Source organism: Hypomesus transpacificus, chromosome 11 (assembly GCF_021917145.1).
Source record: "Hypomesus transpacificus isolate Combined female chromosome 11, fHypTra1, whole genome shotgun sequence".
NCBI lineage: Eukaryota > Metazoa > Chordata > Actinopteri > Osmeriformes > Osmeridae > Hypomesus > Hypomesus transpacificus.
Window position 1 is genome coordinate 13,764,776 of NC_061070.1, and position 19,120 is coordinate 13,783,895.

Sequence of the window (19,120 nt, forward strand, 5' to 3'; positions counted from 1 at the left end):
ATGCTTAGTTAATTATAGGTAGCCTGGCTACCTAACTTCTGAAAACAAACCTGTTTATAGTTTTACCAGCTAGCTAGCTACCTGTGAAACGGGTACTATTTATGGTATTTGGCTGTATCGCAATACATTTTATCTTGCGCTAAAAGCTTAGCTAGCTGTACTTGCGCGGGCAAAGTGTATCTGTCGTTCGCGACCTTCGATGGCATGCGCTTCACATTTCAGCACCTGCACACCGTGGAGAGCGCCCACAGATTATTATGGTTCTGATCAAAATGCCAGCTTCTTGATCACCTTCTTGACCACCTGTAGTCACGGTGGAATTTACACATTTTAATCTATAAAGTCTAGAAAATGTATAAGGCATCTTAACATTAAAACGATATTATCTACTCATTAAGGACCATTAGCACATTATGACTTTACTTATTATATCCAAACGTTGTCCGTTACTTCATATTTTTACCACATTGCAATTTCAATTGCATAAATTCAATGTCACATTTGCTTTGTTTTGCAGAGGCTAGACTGAGTGATATGTAATGCAGGTTTTTTGGCCGTCTAAAAGTTTTGAGAGAAAAAAACTACTTCCTGTCAGCTTTTACTTCTTTACGGCTTCCTTTTTGAATGTGGACTTTGATTGGCTATTCTGATAGCTTCTAACCAATCAGCCGCCGCCTGCTATGGAGAAAGGAATAAATGCAAGATGGCTCCTCATATAAAATCAGCCTCCTGGGTTGCTCTTTGTGAACAACAAAATTTTTCTTTAATACTTATCAGATTAAAGTTCTTATCTGGGAGTAGTTCTGAAGGTTAATTCAAGCTTTAAAGTGATCTATGGTTGAAAATTGGCAATAAGTTGCACAAGAAGTTACTGAAGAAACAAGAGGGACTGCTTTGGACCATGAATTGGTGAACGCATTTAGGCTGAATCCGGGCGGCAAGACGCACCAGCAGGCCCTACATGGTTCTCCCTGTTGAATGCGGAACGCATAATAGCACATTTAAACTGAAAATTTTGTCATGGCCGTATCTCGGTAAGATTAACTTGTATGTTGATCAAAAATAAACTGCCGTTTTGCTTACATTGCTCGATCAATCGCATTGTGAGTGCCAACAGCTCGCTTGCTAGCGTAGCTAGCTACCATAATTTGTCTCGTACATGCCTTTGCCATGTTCTATGCTAGGTAGGGCCAGGGGTGCTACTCATGTTGTCATGGCTTCTTTACTAGCCAATAGCTAGTTACATTAGCTGCATGTAGTACTGTAAAGGCCATGCTCGTTGCGCTTTACATACCACTATATCAGCGCATTGTGAGTGAGCGGTCAGAAGGCAGATCTAGAAAGTTAAAACTGTATATTCGATTAATTATGATTATTAGGCTAGTTAGCTAGCTAGCAGGCATAGAGTAGCCTTGTGAAACATGTTTTTTTACTTCAGAGATCTTCTTATTAAACAACTTGTTTTCCGTAGCTATGATTTCATAGTGCATCGAAACGTAGAGTTTTCAGCGTTTGTGAAAATTGAAGAACCGGCGTTTGTATTGAAGTGGTGACCAGTGACGCTATGTAGGGGAACTGGGGACAGTCTCTGCACAGCCTTCACTAATCCGATCTATTTATAATTACAAACCTGACCGCTAATGACAAGTGATAACTAAGTAAGCCTAGATCCATTGATCCAGTAAGAGAGTTAGCACTAGGATAACTGTTCTGAGCTACCTCAATGTGTAGGGGGGTTTCACATTGCAGCAGAAGAGTAGGCTGTGCCGGATTGTGTTAAGCTATAGCATGAGGAACTGCCTTACTGAAAGCCATTCATTTTGTGGGGGAGTTTGTTGTTGTCAATATTGAGTTTGTTTTACTGCCGAGAGAATTCTTGGCCTTCCTATTTACTTTTTGTTATCAGAGTAGCAGTATGCACATCCTGTTCCATATTTAAAGTAGTCACGCCTGTTTTTAATGGAGCATACTTGATGCAGACAGAATTCATCCACAGGTTGAGGATAAAACATGTCTCATTTGTGACGGATGAAACAGTGTAGCGTTGTTACCTAATCCTCCTTTTCTCAACATTTTCGCTCATATTTTTCTCATCTCTTCCAAACTAAGGCTTGATCGTTTGTTCATCCTGTTGGACACGGGGACAACCCCAGTGACCAGAAAAGCTGCTGCCCAGCAGCTGGGAGATGTTGTCAAACTCCACCCACATGAACTTAACAATCTCTTGGCCAAGGTGAGTCGATACCGAGGTGTCAGCTCCACACATGCCCCTCCCATGATGCCTGCAGGCATCATACCCTCTTGCGTTCAATAAAGCGTTCTCCTTTTTTACTGTGTTGATCATAAAACTAAGCTAGCTTACTGTTTTTGAACAAATGGACTGGTTTGTTTTTCTGTGCTTTGTGCTGTCAGTCACACTATTATACATTCCCCAGCTTCCAGCATCTTTGACAGTTTTGTGTGCCAAAGGTCTTGATTTACCTGAGGAGTCCAAACTGGGATACACGCATTGCAGCAGGTCAGGCTGTGGAAGCCATAGTGAAGAACATCCCTGAGTGGAACCCAGCACCCAAACCCAAAGAAGGTGAGCCACAGGCCCTGGTCATATTAATTGCCATCCGTTCATATTCTGGACCAAAAGAAACAGAAAAAGCTTGATGTTCCGTTAACCATAATTTTTATTTTTTGGAACCAGTGAAAGGCTTTTATTTTAGTACCTAGGCCACAGGAGTAAGGAGTAGGTATGTACAAAAATAATAAAAAACTGTCTACTTCATCAACGAGTTGTTATACAACAAGGGTGCCAGTTGAATGCATGTGCGTAACAAGTGGGAGATGGTTTCGATGGTTACGAGGCACGAGGAGTGTGGAGGAGTAGGGAACCAGAGTTTGAAAAGGCTCCAAGTAAATTCTATCATTTGAGCAATTTGTTGGGGGGCACATTCCCAATGTAGCAATAAAACATTGTTAATAGAACATTTAAGGTCTTGCTGGAGTTGACCAGGAAGGTTGGTGTAAGCATGTCATAAGGCTCCATGAAGAAGCTGTTTTGATTCCAAAAGTTCATTGTCTTCTATATGGTGGTATGCATAAGCATACCAGTCCCATTACTCAGGTGATGGGAGGCAATGGCTGTTGATGAATGTTCTAAGTGCTCTGTGGGTATGCTCTCCTCTCCGATCGTTCTCCAGAGTCATGTGCAGACTTTTCCCCTGAAGACTCCTCGCCTGACCGCCTGAGTTTCTACCGGTTTGATATGTCCCGGCTGCTGAAGCACGGTGCCTCCCTGCTCGGCTCTGCTGGAGTTGAGTTTGAGGTCCAGGATGACAAGGCGGGTTAGTATCCGGCATGGATTTGAATAGAGGAGGAAGGATTTTGCCTTTTGTTCTCTCTTCTCTATTTGAATGCGAAATTGCTGCCTGTTGTCCTTTTGGCACTCCCTGCCCTTTGGTAATGACTTGTGGCCTATACTTTCTCAACCTCTAGAACTCAGTCTGTCTTACCTTCTTTCTGAACCAGTAAGGATGTCTGGTCCCACACACACAAGCATAGGGAAAACATTCGTACTTTTTATTTATTTCATACAAGACGGTACATGCATACAATGCAGAATACTACATGTAACCTACCAACATTTACCCATTAACACGTACGCGTACTTCCTAGACCTGGTGAGTTGTTCTGGTCCATAAATGCCCAGGCCTAAGCCTCCCATCCCGCCTGTCCTTAGGTGAGGTGGATCCTAAAGAGCGCCTGGCTCGCCAGCGGAAGCTGCTGCAGAGGAAGCTGGGGCTGGACATGGGCGCCGCGCTGGGCATGGACACGGAGGAGCTGTTTAACGACGAAGACCTGGAAGACACCTGCACAGCCAAGGCCCCGGGGGGCAAGGCGTCCGCCTGCTCCAGCTCACGGAACCACGTGGTGAGTCACCACTGGCATCCGGTGCTTTCTACAGCTGCCAATGAGGACCCGAGTGCTCCCGAGGAACATTTTAACACGCTTCACCTCATGTGGCACCATAGACAATTTTTTGGCTACTGCAGTCTTCCACTTTCACATAAATTAGTTTTGTGTCGGATTACAGAAATCACAAAATGGGTTGATCCTGAACATTATTCCCAGCACAAAGATTTTATTTGCTCTTGGGAGAAGCAGTGTAATGTTTTTGTCTGCTTGGTGGACCTTTATTTTGGCCAGCAAAGGTATGGAAAATGAGCGAGTGTCCAACTCTTCTGGGTTCGGTAGCCTGCCTGAAGATTAGTGTTGGTGTCCCACAGTGACTCCAGGTGTATTTAAACTGCCCTAGCGCGAGCTGAATTACCAGGCCACGTGGAAACAGGCGTGACCAGAGAGCAGCGAAGATGGAGAGATCCCCCCCCCCGCTGCTGTCTCTCTCTTTTGCTTAGGTGCCAAGTCAGGAGATGAACTAGCATGCGATGCTCTCGCTACTGTTGTCCTCTTCATGGCCCCTTAATTTCGTGCAGTCTTCTGATGTGAAATTCTGTCAGGTGAAAGGCGACGCAGAATGTCGCCCAGCTATTTTAGTGTGGTTTTTGCATCTCGTCTTATCAGCTCGACCAGATGTGAAGCCATAATGGCTGCCTTTGTCTTATCTGCTTCAGTGTGACGGGTGTGAACGTTGCTCATGCGCCATCTACCCAACGTGATGGGATCTTTAGTTGTAGCTTCTGTCTCCAAATTGGCAAAGCCAGAAACGGAACACGCCCAGTCTTTAGTCTTGCTCTGCTTTTTTTTTCTCTCTCTCCAGCCCATGCAAGCTGCAGAGTTGATCGACTCAGAGTTTCGACCTGGCATGAGCAACCGACAGAAAAACAAAGCCAAGCGGATGGCCAAGCTGGTTGCGAAGCAGCGCTCTAGAGACCTGGATCCCAACGAGAAAAGGTAGCTTCAGTTTTTAAAACGGCTTTCGAACACTTTTAGCTTCTTTCGTTTTGTATCAGCCCATTATGTTGATATAGTATTGATTATTTAAGGGTGTCATTAATGTACACCTTCCTCCCAACAGTAATGACAGTTTTGAGGGGGAACCTGAAGAGAAACGCAGGAAAACGACAAACGTTGTCATTGACCAACCGGCAACTGAGCACAAAGTCTTAATCGATAACGTTCCAGATAATTCCAGTCACTCCGATGAGGTAAGCTGCAATGAAAATCCGAGGACCCGCGAAGAACGCCCAATGGCAGAAATGTTTTAAATAACCTTCACATCTTTTAATAGTACACCTTGTACAAGTCTTCAAAGGAGCTGTGATATTTTATACCTTTATGCTTCATCTTTGCCAGTAATGCATAGCTAGCAGTAGCTTCAGCAACACAATCCCCTTTCAGGAAGTCACTTCAAATGTATTGCCTGCTTTGTTTGCAGACCCAGGAGTGGCCTCTGGAGAGCTTTTGTGATGAGCTGTGTAACGACCTCTTCAACCCCTCATGGGAGGTAAGAATCTGGGCCACCTTTTCAAAGTCCTCCTCAGTCCCTTCCAAACGCCAAAAGCCTAGGTTTCCCCTATCCATGACGAAGATCTCCAGGACTGCGGTGTTCGAGCGGACTGTGTGTTTGTGTGCAGGTTCGTCACGGCGCAGGCACGGGCCTCAGGGAGATACTGAAGAGTCAGGGTGCGGGAGGAGGCAAGCTGGTGGGCTGCACGGCCGAACAGGTAGGTTCCCCACGGAGACCCATAACCCCCCTCTCCCCCGTGTCAGAAGGTGTAACCTTTTGGACCCTTCCCCACCCAGATGTCGAGGCAGCACCAGGAGTGGCTGGAGGACCTGGTCATCCGGCTGCTCTGCGTCTTCGCCCTGGACCGCTTCGGAGACTTTGTGTCCGATGAGGTGAGCCTGTTCTCCACCCCTACGGAGAGGGGATTCACACCGGCTGAGGCTGGCTTGGCTTGGTATCTGATCCTCTCTCTTTTAGTTTCGTTCTCTCTCTCATTCTTGCTCGCCCGCCATTCCTCCGCTCAGGTGGTGGCTCCTGTCCGAGAGACCTGCGCCCAGACCCTGGGCGTGGCGCTGCGTCACATGACCGACGGCGGCGTGACCATGACGGTGGACATCCTGCTGAAGCTGCTGACGGAGGACCAGTGGGAGGTCCGCCACGGCGGCCTGCTGGGCATCAAGTACGCCCTGGCGGTGCGACAGGTACGACGCTCCGCCCTTCACACCGCCTGCGGGTGGTGGTGGTGGTTCATCAGCCTGCGTGAATCCAGAAGACGAGTCTGATCCCTGTTCTGTTCTGGTCTCCCTCCCAGGACCTGATTAAAGCTCTGCTCCCCCGCGTGCTCCCCGCCATCACCGAGGGCCTGCAGGACCTGGACGACGACGTCCGGGCCGTGGCCGCCGCCTCCCTCATCCCCGTGGTGGAGGGCTTGGTCCAGCTGCTGCCCAACAAGGTGTGTGTGTCCCTGCCCCCCGCCATCCTGTCACTACCTGCTGTAATGGTGCTGAGGTTCACTGGGGTTGAACCCCCCCCCCCGGAGACTCCAGAATGCTGTTCCTGAGTGTGTGTGTGTGCAGGTGCCCTTCATCGTGAACACCCTGTGGGACGCTCTCCTGGAGCTGGATGACCTGACCGCCTCCACCAACAGTATCATGACCCTGCTGTCCTCGCTGCTCACCTACCCTCAGGTCCGGCAGTGCAGGTCTGTGGCCGCACACGACACACTCGCACCACGCCTCTGGTCCAAGCTCTGTCGTGGACCACGTGTATGCAGGGTGCTGCCTCAAACATGGACCCAAAAGGGTTTATTCAGGCAGTCATCATTTGTTTCAGGCACAAGCCCTGTTCCATAGAACGTACAGATTTCTTGTTACATTTTAATACATTGCATTGCTTTTACTATGAATCATAGTAATCATCATCGCGAAGTTTAAACAATGTCCTGGCATGGGTTTGTCAGCGCATATCTCTCTCAGTAAGCTATGCCTTTTATGTAGTGGTAGAAGTAGCCCTGGTTGAAAACATGGCACACAGTGTTTGTACCTGCAAACGTCACTAAGTAGCACTGTTGCTGGTGGTTGTGTCCTCCAGCATGCAGCAGTCACTGACGGTGCTGGTGCCACGAGTCTGGCCCTTCCTGAGACACACCATCTCATCTGTCAGAAGGGCCGCACTGGAGACACTGTACACACTCCTATCAAAGGCTGACCAGGTGTGTGTGTGTGTGTGTGTGTGTGTGTGTGTGTGTGTGTGTGTGTGTGTGTGTGTGTGTGTGTGTGTGTGTGTGTGTGTGTGTGTGTGTGTGTGTGTGTGTGTGTGTGTGTGTGTGTGTGTGATGATGTGAGGGTAATATGCTTATGCTAATAGGTATAATGATACCAAGCATGGGTTTCTTTGTTTACACCCAAATTACTTAATGGGATAGTTCACCCCAAAAATACATATCTTATCACTATGGGTAAGAGGGTGAACTGTCCCTTTTAATGTATACATAGACTTGGTCTAATTAGGTGAGTTGGGCCTCACCTTTGTTCAGGTGGTGTGCGTGGAAGTTGTAGTTTCAGTCGGTGTTGTGTTGTGGTCTCCAGAGCTGTGCGCTGTGGCTCAACCCCATCCTGCAAGACATGCTGCGCCACATCTTCCAGTCCTGTATCCTGGAGAGCAATCAGGAGATCCTGGACCTCATCCAGAAGGTGTCAGAACACACGCACACACACACATACCTACCTCACAGGTTGTTAGAGATTGTTCAGGCTCCAGGAACACCTTGATTGTAATGCAGTGTGTGTGTGTGTTGCAGGTGTGGACAGCTCTGCTCCGCCAGGCCCCCCAGCAGTATGTGGTGGCAGCCAGCTGTCCCTGGATGGGAGCCTGGCTGTGTCTCATGATGCAGGCGGCCCACATCCCCATAGACCTCAACATGCTGCTGGAAGTCAAGGCTCGCTCCAAGGTCAACATTCCCACAGCCATGTTGACTAATGATCAGAGCAACAAAAACGATCGCTCATGCTTTTCATGACGTATTCAAATCGAATCGAGGTCAGATATTGAACCCCTGGATATTTCCTCGGGTGTGATAGGAGAAGGCTGGAGTGAAGGCCCGCCAGGGAGTGTGTCAGGTGAAGGAGGCGGTCCAGGAGTACATCGCGGGGGCGGAGACTGTGGCGGAAGACCCCCTGACGAGGGACTACGTGGTGACGAGGGCTCGCCTCATGGCTGCCAGGTTAGTGTCTCCTTCACCACCCACCCTGCTCACACACTGTTAACATCTCTCAATGGGGTCTGGCAGAAGCCACAGCATAGTTTGGATGGCTATTGAGTTCACTGTTCGGTTGAACTAGCTTGACTCCAAGGGGGTTACCTCAATTCAATGCATCACCACTCTCTCTCTCTCTCTCACTCTCTCTCTGTGTGTCTCTCTCTCCCTCTCTCTCTCCCTCTCTGTGTGGGCAGGCTGCTGGGGGGGCTGTGCCAGTGCATCTCTGACCCGCAGCTCAACGCGTCCTCCCAGGAGATCCGCCCTGCCGAGTCTCTGGGCCAGCTGCTGCTCTTCCACCTCAACTCCAAGTCTGCCCTGCAGCGCATCGCCGTGGCCCTGGTGCTGTGTGAGTGGGCCGCTCTGCACAAGGTGAAGCCCAGCCCCGCAGGCTCATCGCCTTTCACTTTTGTGTACCTTTTTGTTTTTTCATATTTGGCTGTTCTTTGGTAAGAAACAAACACTTTGTGTGTACTGGAGCTTGTGAAGCTCGGTTTTGAGGAGATTGGCAATTCAGTTTTGATTCCACATTACTGTTATTGTGGAATGACCCAAACACGTAATTGTTCCTTTTTTCGGTCATTCCACCACCGTTGGATTCACTCCTTCTGTGTCTCCCAGGAGTGCCAGGTGGTGTCTGCCATGGTGCAGCCACGCCTGCTGGCCATCCTATCAGAGCAGCTGTACTACGATGAGATCGCCATCCCCTTCACGCGCATGCAGAACGAGTGCAAGCAGCTCATCAGCCTGCTGGCCGACGCCCACATTGACGTGGGCGAGCGGCTCAACTGCAGCGTGTTCACCATCGACCAGGCCAACGAGCTGGTGAGGAGGGCAGACACACACACACACACACACATACACATACTCAATCATCGCCCCAGTCATGCATGTGCCAGTGTTTTTCCGCTGAGTCAAATGAGGTGGGGGCTGAGGCTTTGTTAGCATGGCAGATGCTCCTTGTGTCAATGTTGACTATCTGCTCCCACCTTTGCCACTCTCATCTGGTTGGCTGAACACACCAAGGGAACAGCTGCTGATAGTTATTGATGGTCCCCAGGGCTGGCAAAACAGTTCACATGAATGTAATTACAGGTAACCAGTGTTTCCCACAGACTCAAAAAATTTTTTTAACACTATTTAGGCTAAAACACGCAACGTATTTGTTTAGCTGCATTTCCTTTCCCTGCTCTCCCTCCGTCTCTCTGTCACTCACGCGTCTCTCTCGCATACGCACACAGTCACAACGTCGGCACACGTTTGCAACGATGCGTACCTACGCCGTTCTAGTAAGACAGACAGCTATATCAGCGAGCTTTCAGCATTAGTGCCGTAGCTAAAGGTCTAGGAAAGTTGAGGCTACTTTTCGCTAGGTACCTACGGACATGTTTTAATCTGCTAGACAAGTGGGTTCCCCTTTGTTCTTTTGGTGAGCAGTCTCAGGAGCCATACTTACCCGGCGTCAGGGAGCCAACCAGTTAAATTGCTTAATAATCTGTGGGAAACACTGGTAACGCTTCCCAAATCACTAATGTCTTCCAGTAACTGGTTCATCCGACAATCGATGCTGCACGTGCATGCTGAATGTGCCCTCACGCAAGCATGGAAGCACACTGTCCCACTTGCACACTTACTCACACTCTCTTTCCCACTCGCACTCTCTCTTTTTCTCTCCGCCACTCTCGTCTGTCACTCACACTCTCTCCCCCCTCACCTCCCCCAGGTGACCACCATCTTCAACGAGTCAACCGCGGGCCTCAACCTGCACTCCAAGCAGTGGCAGCCCCTGGACGGCAAGCGGCAGCAGGCCCAGGCCACGGTGGGCGAGACCAGCGCCGAGTGGCAGCAGCTGCACCTGCGGGTGCACATGTTTACCGCCTGCGCCCTGGTCAACCTCCGGGCGCTGCCCGACAAGCTCAACCCGCTGGTGCGGCCCCTGATGGAGGCGGCCAAGCGCGAGGAGAACACGCTGGTCCAGGGCTACGCCGCCTCCTTCATCGCCAAGCTGCTGCGGCAGTGCGCCGGGCGCCAGCCCTGCCCCAACCCCAAGATCCTCAAGAACCTGTGTGCCTCGGTGTGTGTCGACCCCCTGCTCACGCCCTCCTCCGCCTGCCCCGTGCCCGCCACCCTGGAGGCAGCCAAAGGTGAGGACCACACCCACACACACCTCATGGTCTCGTGTCCACAACAAATGATATTGTCTGTCTCTCCACATCCTGGACGTGTATGAAACACTTTCCGTAAAATCAGCTTAACTCGGTTTACCGTTTTATTTCCTCTTTCTCTTCCCTCCCCCCCCCCGACTGCTAGCTGGTGCCTCTGAAAAAGACTGCTCTCATCACATGGTGAACAAGACCAAAGGCATCATTACCTTGTACCGCCTCCAGAGGGCAGCCTTTGCCATCACTAGCAAGAGAGGCCCCGCCCCCAGGAACCCCAAGACCCCCACCACCGAACTCCCCCCCGGCAGTACAATCACCACGGAAACAGACGAGGTATGGGTCCTACATGAAGGGGGGGGGGGGATTTTTATAACGTTTGGCTTGTTGAAAGATGCTAACGATGTTCTGTGGGTGTCTTACTTCGTATTATTTCAGAGTAAGAAGCCGTTCTTGGTTCAGAGGAGAGGGGCCGAGTTCTCCTTGACGACGGTAGCCAGGCACTTTGGCCCCGAGCTGACCAGCTCCCTGCCCTACCTGTGGGAGACCATGGTGGGGCCTCTCAGGGCAGTGGTGGACGACAACCAAGGCATCGGTACGGCAGCCACCGAACCAAGTCCCAGTTGCACTGTCCCGAGGACTTGACTCAATTTCCCCCATCATAAAATCACGTGTGTGGTTATTGAACACTGTGTCCTGAGAGTTTAGAGTGTGTGTGTGTGTTCCAGATGTCCAGGGGCAGTTGGAGCGAGGAGATGCTGCCGCCCAGGAGCTGGTGAACTCTCTGCAGGTTCTAGAGGTCACTGCAGGGGCCATGGCTCTCCAACTCAAGCCCCTGGTCAGTTCTGCTTCTAGAACACTTCTCAGGGACCCTGAAAGGGTTATTTAGTTTGGAAGGGTTCTTTAGGGTCCATGATTTTAAGAGTGTCTAATAATAGGTTTTTAATGACTTGCCTGGTTAAATAAAAACATAAACTTGTCAGAAGCCCTGACCAGGTGACGCTAACGACCGTGTCTCCCCCTCGCCAGCTGCTGGAGCACCTGCCGCACCTGTTCACCTGCCTGCAGCATCCCTACACGGCCACGCGGCACCTGGCGGCGCGCTGCGTGGGTGTGCTCAGCAAGATCGCCACCCTGGAAACCATGAACCTGTTCCTGGAGCGCGTGCTGCCGTGGCTGGCCGACATCGAGGACTGCACCAAGCAGGAGGGCGCCATCGAGGCCATGGCCTGTATCCTCCCTGGTGTGTCTGTGTGGAGGCATGGGGTGGCTGGGTGGGTGGGTGGGGGGACGGGAGGTGAAGTAGGACTCCTTGACCCGGGCCCTCCCCAGGTGTGATGGAGCAGCTTGACGTGGACATCGTGCCCTACATCGTGCTGCTGGTGGTGCCCGTGCTGGGCAGGATGAGCGACCCCAGCGACAGCGTCCGCTTCATGGCCACGCAGTGCTTTGCCACGCTCATCCGTCTGCTGCCCCTAGAGGTAGACACACGCACACGCACTCTCGCTGCACGGTACTGTCACAAATCTTAACGCACATAGTTATGCTCCTACACTAACTGGGAAGTTGCCGTTCAGAGGAAGCTGTAGTGTTTCTACCAGAGGGCGGTGTTTCATGTGTTACATGCAGAAAATGGCAGGGAGGTGTGTGTGTGTGTGTGTGTAGGCGGGCATACCAGACCCTCCGGCGATGTCGGCTGATCTGATTCGTCAGAAGGCCAGAGAGCGCCACTTCCTGGAGCAGTTGCTAGATGCCAGGAAGTTGGAGAACTACAAGATCCCTGTCCCCATCAAGGCCGAACTCAGGAAGTATCAACAGGTCTGTACGGGGTGATGGAAACTGTTTGTGTGTGTGTGTGTGTGTCCAAATGCTTCTCAATGACATGACCCCCGGAGGTCGAAGACAAATGAGGCGCTTGCTTTTAACAAGTTAAATAACTCTGCCAGTGATTCAGCACTTATGTGCTCTTCCATCTTCTCCCTTATGGTTTTGCTGCCAGCCTTTACAAACTCGTTTCTGCTGTAAAGGCTAGAGCCAGGAAAAAAAGGTGGTGGTGGTGGTGGGGGGGGGGGGGGGGGGGGGGGGGGGGGGGGGGGGGGGGCTAGTGTACTGCTGACAGTACACCAAATGGCTTCTGGTCACAACAAATCTAAAGTAGTGGAATAGATGGGGGCTGTGCTGTGCTGGCTGCTTCTAGAGTTGGCAGCAGGCAGTGGGCTCTCTGGCTGGGCCTCCTGTCCATCTCTGTAATGGAGCTCTGGGAACAGGTTTAGACACTGGGCCCGCTCCCTCCTCATGGAGCCCAGCAGAGCTGCAGCGCTGTCAAGCTGGATGGGCCCCGACACGCCCTGCCCCCCCCCCCCCCCCAGGACGTGGGCGTGGGAGGGAATCTGCCGACACAGCACTCCCTTTCCAAGGAGACATGCATTAGCTTGATGTAAACGGTGATGTCAAACTGGATATCCCACCGCCGTCCCCACTGTCCTTGGGGCGTGACATGATTCCCTCGGCGTGGGGAGTCGTCCACATGAGGGCTGGGTGGCGTGGGGAGCGTGACGAGGCTGTCTGTGTCCTAGGACGGGGTCAACTGGCTGTCCTTCCTCAACAAGTACAAGCTGCATGGCATTCTGTGTGACGACATGGGCCTAGGCAAGACCCTGCAGTCCATCTGCATCCTGGCTGGAGACCACTATCTCAGGTACACCCCGGCACCGTACACACACACACACCTGCATTTCAACTACACACTGTCGGCGTATTGAATCAAATGTTCCTGTCATAAACACAATGTGTGTGTGTGTGTAGGACACAGGAGTATGCCAAGACCAAGGCGCCTGACAGCAATCCCCTGCCGTCCCTGGTGGTCTGCCCCCCCACGCTCACGGGCCACTGGGTAGATGAGGTGGGCAAGTTCTGCACTAGAGAGTTCCTCAACCCCCTGCACTACACCGGCCCCCCCACCGAGAGAGCCCGGTGAGACACGCACGCTGCTACTGCCTGGAAGTGGATTGGATGGGAGAGACCTGTTTTTAATGACCTTTTTGTTTTCATATTCAAGGTTGCAACACCAGGTGAAAAAGCATAACCTTATAGTAGCTTCTTACGATGTGGTAAGGAACGACATTGACTTTTTTAGGTATGTATATTTTCTTCATTATGATAAAAATAATTAAAGATATTCATTTATTTTGGGATACTGGAAGACTTTTGCATGTTGTATTTTCTTTGTGCGTTTCTAGGAATATCAAATTCAATTACTGTATCCTGGATGAGGGTCATGTGATCAAGAATGGGAAGACCAAGCTTTCCAAGGCCATCAAACAGCTGGCTGCCAACTTCCGGATCATTCTCTCGGGAACACCCATCCAGGTGGGAATAGTGGTTCATGTTGAACTTTGGTTTTTGTTGTACTTTTTTGTAGTTTAGATTTGATTATGTCTGCCCGTACACCAGCAGGACTGTATGTTAGTTTGTTTTTAGCATTTGGATCCTAATCTTTATTTAGGACCGCAATCCTCCTGAGGGCCGAGTCCTGCCTCAAATCAATGTTGGCTAATCTGTTTTCTTCTCTGCTCTAATTAGAAGATATACCACTGCATTACCCTCGGTGGCAGTGTGTAGGAAATGACTTTCCTCAGACAAAAGGCCTTTTGTGTGAGGTTCCTAAATGGCAAATACTGGAGGCGTGTTCCATCCTAAGAGATCCTTTCTAATCTTTAGAATGTAATTGGATGATGTGACCGATCTCCTTTCCAGAATAACGTTCTGGAGCTGTGGTCGCTCTTTGACTTCCTCATGCCCGGCTTCCTGGGTACCGAACGCCAGTTTGCCGCCCGTTACGGCAAGCCTATCCTGGCCAGCCGCGATGCCAAGAGTTCCTCTCGGGAGCAGGAAGCGGGTAAGATCTGAGAGCGAGTACTAGACTCGTGGTGGTGGTGGTGATGGTAGGAGTTGTCTACTAATAAGGGGAGCTTCTCCTGATGAGGTTGTTGGTAAATGCTGGTGTGCTCCTCCTCTCCTCAGGGGTTCTGGCCATGGAGGCTCTGCATCGCCAGGTGCTGCCCTTCCTCCTGAGGAGGATGAAGGAGGATGTGCTCCAGGACCTGCCCCCCAAGATCATCCAGGACTACTACTGTAACCTCAGCCCTCTGCAGGTAACACCCTCCTCCTCCCTCTTTGGGCTCTCCTTCCATCTACTCTTCTTCTTTCCTGTCCCCCCCTATCCAGTTTGCAACCCTAACCTAGCCCCTCTCTCTGTCTGTAGGTTCAGCTGTACGAAGACTTTGCCAAGTCACGAGCCAAGGTCAGTGTGGAGGACACCATATCCACAGCCTCGGTCGAAGAGGTGGAGAAGCCCAAGCTGAAGGCAACTGGACATGTCTTCCAGGTAAACACACACATAACTGCCCATTGCTGGTCTTTGGCCCATAGACACCTATATATTTTAATAAGGGAAAAATATATGTATTTACTTTGAGTTACTTTGGTTGACTTCTCCCCCTCTCCAGGCCCTGCAGTACCTGAGGAAGCTGTGTAACCACCCTGGCTTGGTCCTCACGCCCCAGCACCCCGAGTACAGACGCATCACAGACCAGCTGGCAGCTCAACACACCAGCCTCCGAGACATCCAGCACGCGCCCAAACTTTCTGCCCTCAAACAGGTACGGCACTGTCCTCCTCCTCCTGTCTGTGCTGACACACCATCTCACTTCAACCCCCCCCCCTCAAACCACACCAACCCTTACACATACAGTGCCCTCCAAAAGTATTGGAACAGTGAGGCCAATTCCTTTATTTTTGCTGTAGACTGAAAACATTTGGGCTTGACATCAAACGATGAATGTGAAACCAGAGATCAACGTTTCAGCTTTTATTTCCAGGTATTTACATCAGGATCTGATGCACAAATTAGAAAATATCACCTTTTTGTTCGAACCCACCCATTTGTCACGTGAGCAAAAGTATTGGAACATATGACTGACAGGTGTGTTTTGTTGCCCAGGTGTGTCCTATTACATACATTATTCAATCAATAAATACCACTGAATGTCTACACTCAGGTTCAGATTGGGTAAGATAGGTTTTGTCTATGCAGACTGTATTCAGAGGTGAAAACAACATGAAAACCGGAGCGCTGTCTTTGGGTGAAAAACAAGCAATTGTGAGTCTTAGAGAAGATGGAAAATCAATCAGAGACATTGCAGAAACATTGGCCATAGCCAGTACAACCATTTGGAATATCCTGAAGAAGAAGAAAACTACTGGTGTACTAAGTAACAGACGTCGAACAGGTAGACCAAGGAAAACATCAGCAGTTGATGACAGAAACATTGTGAGAGCTGTAAAGAAAGACCCTAAAACAACTGTTAGTGAGATCAGCAACAACCTCCAGATGGCAGGAGTGAAGGTATCACTATCTACTGTTCGCAGAAGACTTCATGAACAAAAGTACAAGGGCTACACCAGAAGATGCAAACCACTCATTAGCAAGAAGAATAGGAAGGCCAGGCTGGAATTTGCCAAAAATTACAGAGATGAACCTCAAAAATTCTGGGACAAAGTTTTATGGACTGATGAGACAAAGATTAACTTTTACCAAAGTGATGGAAAGGCTAAAGTTTGGAGAAAGAAAGGAACTGCTCATGATCCCAAACACACAAGCTCATCTGTGAAACACGGTGGAGGTAATGTCATGGCTTGGGCTTGCATGGCTTCTTCTAGGACGGGCTCATTAATCTTCATTGAGGATGTAACACATGATGGCAGCAGCAAAATGAACTCGGAAGTCTACAGAAACATTTTGTCTGCCAATTTAAGGAAAGATGCAACCAAACTGATTGGCAGAGCCTTCATCATGCAGCAAGATAACGACCCAAAACACACTGCCAAAACAACAAAGGAGTTCATCAGGGGCAAGAAATGGAAGGTATTAGACTGGCCAAGTCAATCTCCAGACTTAAACCCTATAGAGCATGCATTTTACCTGCTTAAGAGGAGACTGAAGGGAGGAACCCCACAAAACAAACAACAACTGAAAGAGGCTGCAGTGAAAGCCTGGGAAAGCATCAAAAAGGAAGAATGCAAAAGTTTGGTGACGTCAATGGGTCACAGACTTGCTGCAGTTATTGAAAGCAAAGGATTTGCAACTAAATATTAAGTCTTATTCACTTAAATATGTTTTAAGTATATCTGTTCCAATACTTTTGCTCACATGACAAATGGGTGGATTCAAACAAAATGTGATATTTTCTTAGTTGTGCATCAGATCCTGATGTAAATACCTGGAAATAAAAGCTGAAACGTTGATCTCTGGTCTCACGTTCATTATTTGATGTCAAGCCCAAATGTTTTCAGTCTACAGCAAAAATAAAGGAATTCGCCTCACTGTTCCAATACTTTTGGAGGGCACTGTACGTCACTTAGCAATGGCTTCTATCTTTTGGACAGTAGAGTGTCTAGTAGTGTAGGTGAGTTTTTTTTAATCATCCTAAAGACCAAATCTCTCTCCCACCGTTCCATCCTCCCAGTTGTTGCTGGACTGTGGGCTGGGGGCCGTGGCCTCGGCGGAGGGGGCTCCGGAGGTGGTGGTGGCCCAGCACCGGGTGCTGATCTTCTGCCAGCTGAAGAGCATGCTGGACATGGTGGAGCAGGACCTGCTGAAGCCCCAGCTGCCCAGCGTCACGTACCTGAGGCTGGACGGCAGCGTGCCCGCGGGCATGCGCCACGCCATCGTCTCCCGGTGAGGCTGGGTGGGAGTGAGACCCAGGAGGGCTTCTCGAGGGCTACTCACTGTTGAAAGCAATTTTTGTGCGCCATTTTGATGTCGGTTTTTCCCTACTTACTGTATATCTGAACTTATTAGATCTTTATCTTGTTCACTCCTCCCTTTCTCTCTCTCTCTCAGGTTCAACAATGACCCGTCCATAGACGTGTTGCTCCTCACCACGCATGTGGGAGGTCTGGGTCTGAACCTGACGGGCGCAGACACCGTGGTGTTTGTGGAGCACGACTGGAACCCCATGAGGGACCTGCAGGCCATGGACCGAGCCCACAGGATAGGACAGGTACCAGAGGATGGCCCAACACACACACACACACTTACCTTGTCTCATTAGGCTGTTCACACACTACTCAAGGGGATTCTGGGTATGAAATCTGCTTGTTTCAACAGTCTGTTCCCAAAATGTAATGTGTTAAAATGCATCAAAGATGTGTAGTGATTACTTAAAGCTGTGTGTGTGTGTGTGTGTGTGTGTGTGTGTGTGCGTGCGTGTCCTATAGAAACGTGTGGTGAATGTGTACCGACTGATTACGCGGGGCACATTGGAGGAGAAGATCATGGGTCTACAGAAGTTCAAGATGAGCATCGCCAACACGATCATCAGTCAGGAGAATGCCAGCCTACAGAGCATGGGAACAGACCAGCTCCTCAACCTGTTCACTCTTGACAAGGTCACTATTTAGATTTTATTATGTACGTTCTTACCAAATTCAGACACATTCCGTGTGTGTGTGTTCTAGTTCCTTCTCTAATGAATCACACTTTCTCCAGGGGGAGAAAGGGGAGAAGGGCGAGTCTTCGTCAACCTCAGCCAAGGCCTCCATGAAGTCTGTGTTGGACGGCCTGGGAGACTTGTGGGATCAGCAGCAGTACGACAACGAGTACGACCTGGACAGCTTCATGCACTCCCTCCAGTAACCCACACCATGGGGACTCGACAGGCTCTTTTTGGACTTTCATTGGATTCCCGTCACACACACACACTCAGCTTGGCTTCTTGTCTCTTGAACCTTCCCCTTCCAATCCCAGCCATGTTCAGTGTTGACCCAGCCCCCCCTATTCTTAACCCCGTCACCAGCCCCACAACCAGGTGTCTCCGGAGCTTGTTTTCCCCCTTTGGTGGGGAACATGGAGGTACTGGAGGGACTAGGTTCCAGCTGCAGCTACATGGAACACCTACATCCTGAACCTCAAAGAAACCGAAAGTCTTAAAAAGCCCTCCCACACCCACTTCTTGTCTGCTGGAAAACCATGTGTGTGTGATTGAAAGGGAAAGGGAATGCGTTGTGGTGAACCCACACAGCCCTGGGCTGTTTTGTAGCTGGCTACTGAATTGGGCTGTGGGTTATAGACATGCTACGACTACAATAATGGATGTCCCTCCCATCCTCTCTGGTGGTTGGCTCTACTCATCCCTGCCCACGCACAGTCACGTGACCCCCCCCACCCCACCCTCCCTCGTCACCACAGCGACATCTGATCACTGAAAGATACGTCTACAGAACCCTTGTGAGAAGTGGCCACTGCACCAAAGCAGCGTTACAGGGACTTCACCGTGGGGCCCAGCCAAACCCGGCACCTTAGACTCCTCGCTTCAAGTGTTTTAGGAAAAATGCAGACCTGTAAATATTTCAGTAATTGCTGCTTTTTGGTTAAACTGATTGAATTTGAATAAATTCTTCAGACCTTTCTGTTGTTTTTTGTTTGTAACAACCTCAATAACACCATCAAACATACTGTATTACTGCCAGTAGAGGGTGTGGTCCTGTACTAACTGGGATGGGTGTTGAATAACTAGCAGAGCAGAACACTGCTTACGTGTAACATCCTTGAATAAACTGTGTACTTTTCCAAAGCCATAAGTGTTAGTTCCAGGGTTATTCCTATAAGATTGAGGTGTTTGGGCTACACAGGAGGCACACCAGGTGTCCAATCTGGATGTCTAATGGTTTCACAGCGCTGCGTTG

The 19,120-nt window shown here is 49.8% G+C and overlaps 1 protein-coding gene across 1 annotated transcript; it reads left to right on the plus strand.

Annotated features, from left to right (window-relative positions):
* Positions 1-695: 695 nt before the first annotated feature.
* On the plus strand, positions 696-18,842 carry btaf1 (BTAF1 RNA polymerase II, B-TFIID transcription factor-associated). The gene is made up of 38 exons (XM_047029060.1): positions 696-1,034; positions 2,110-2,233; positions 2,470-2,584; positions 3,192-3,335; positions 3,731-3,921; positions 4,769-4,902; positions 5,027-5,156; positions 5,387-5,455; positions 5,586-5,675; positions 5,755-5,850; positions 5,983-6,159; positions 6,270-6,410; positions 6,535-6,659; positions 7,049-7,169; positions 7,546-7,650; positions 7,758-7,907; positions 8,038-8,180; positions 8,411-8,585; positions 8,835-9,038; positions 9,937-10,357; positions 10,524-10,708; positions 10,811-10,967; positions 11,101-11,210; positions 11,402-11,603; positions 11,705-11,853; positions 12,038-12,190; positions 12,949-13,070; positions 13,178-13,345; positions 13,431-13,508; positions 13,612-13,741; positions 14,129-14,270; positions 14,396-14,526; positions 14,637-14,759; positions 14,881-15,033; positions 16,900-17,111; positions 17,277-17,436; positions 17,654-17,824; positions 17,925-18,842. The coding sequence occupies exons 1-38, from the start codon at positions 1,021-1,023 to the stop codon at positions 18,069-18,071; spliced, it is 5,562 nt and encodes a 1,853-aa protein (XP_046885016.1). The 5' UTR covers positions 696-1,020; the 3' UTR covers positions 18,072-18,842.
* Positions 18,843-19,120: the final 278 nt, after the last annotated feature.

Coding starts and splice junctions, on each gene's coding strand:
- btaf1 (XM_047029060.1), top strand. Junction 2,585..3,191: donor AGCACCCAAACCCAAAGAAG/GTGAGCCACAGG, acceptor ATCGTTCTCCAG/AGTCATGTGCAGACTTTTCC. Junction 13,509..13,611: donor AACGACATTGACTTTTTTAG/GTATGTATATTT, acceptor GTGCGTTTCTAG/GAATATCAAATTCAATTACT.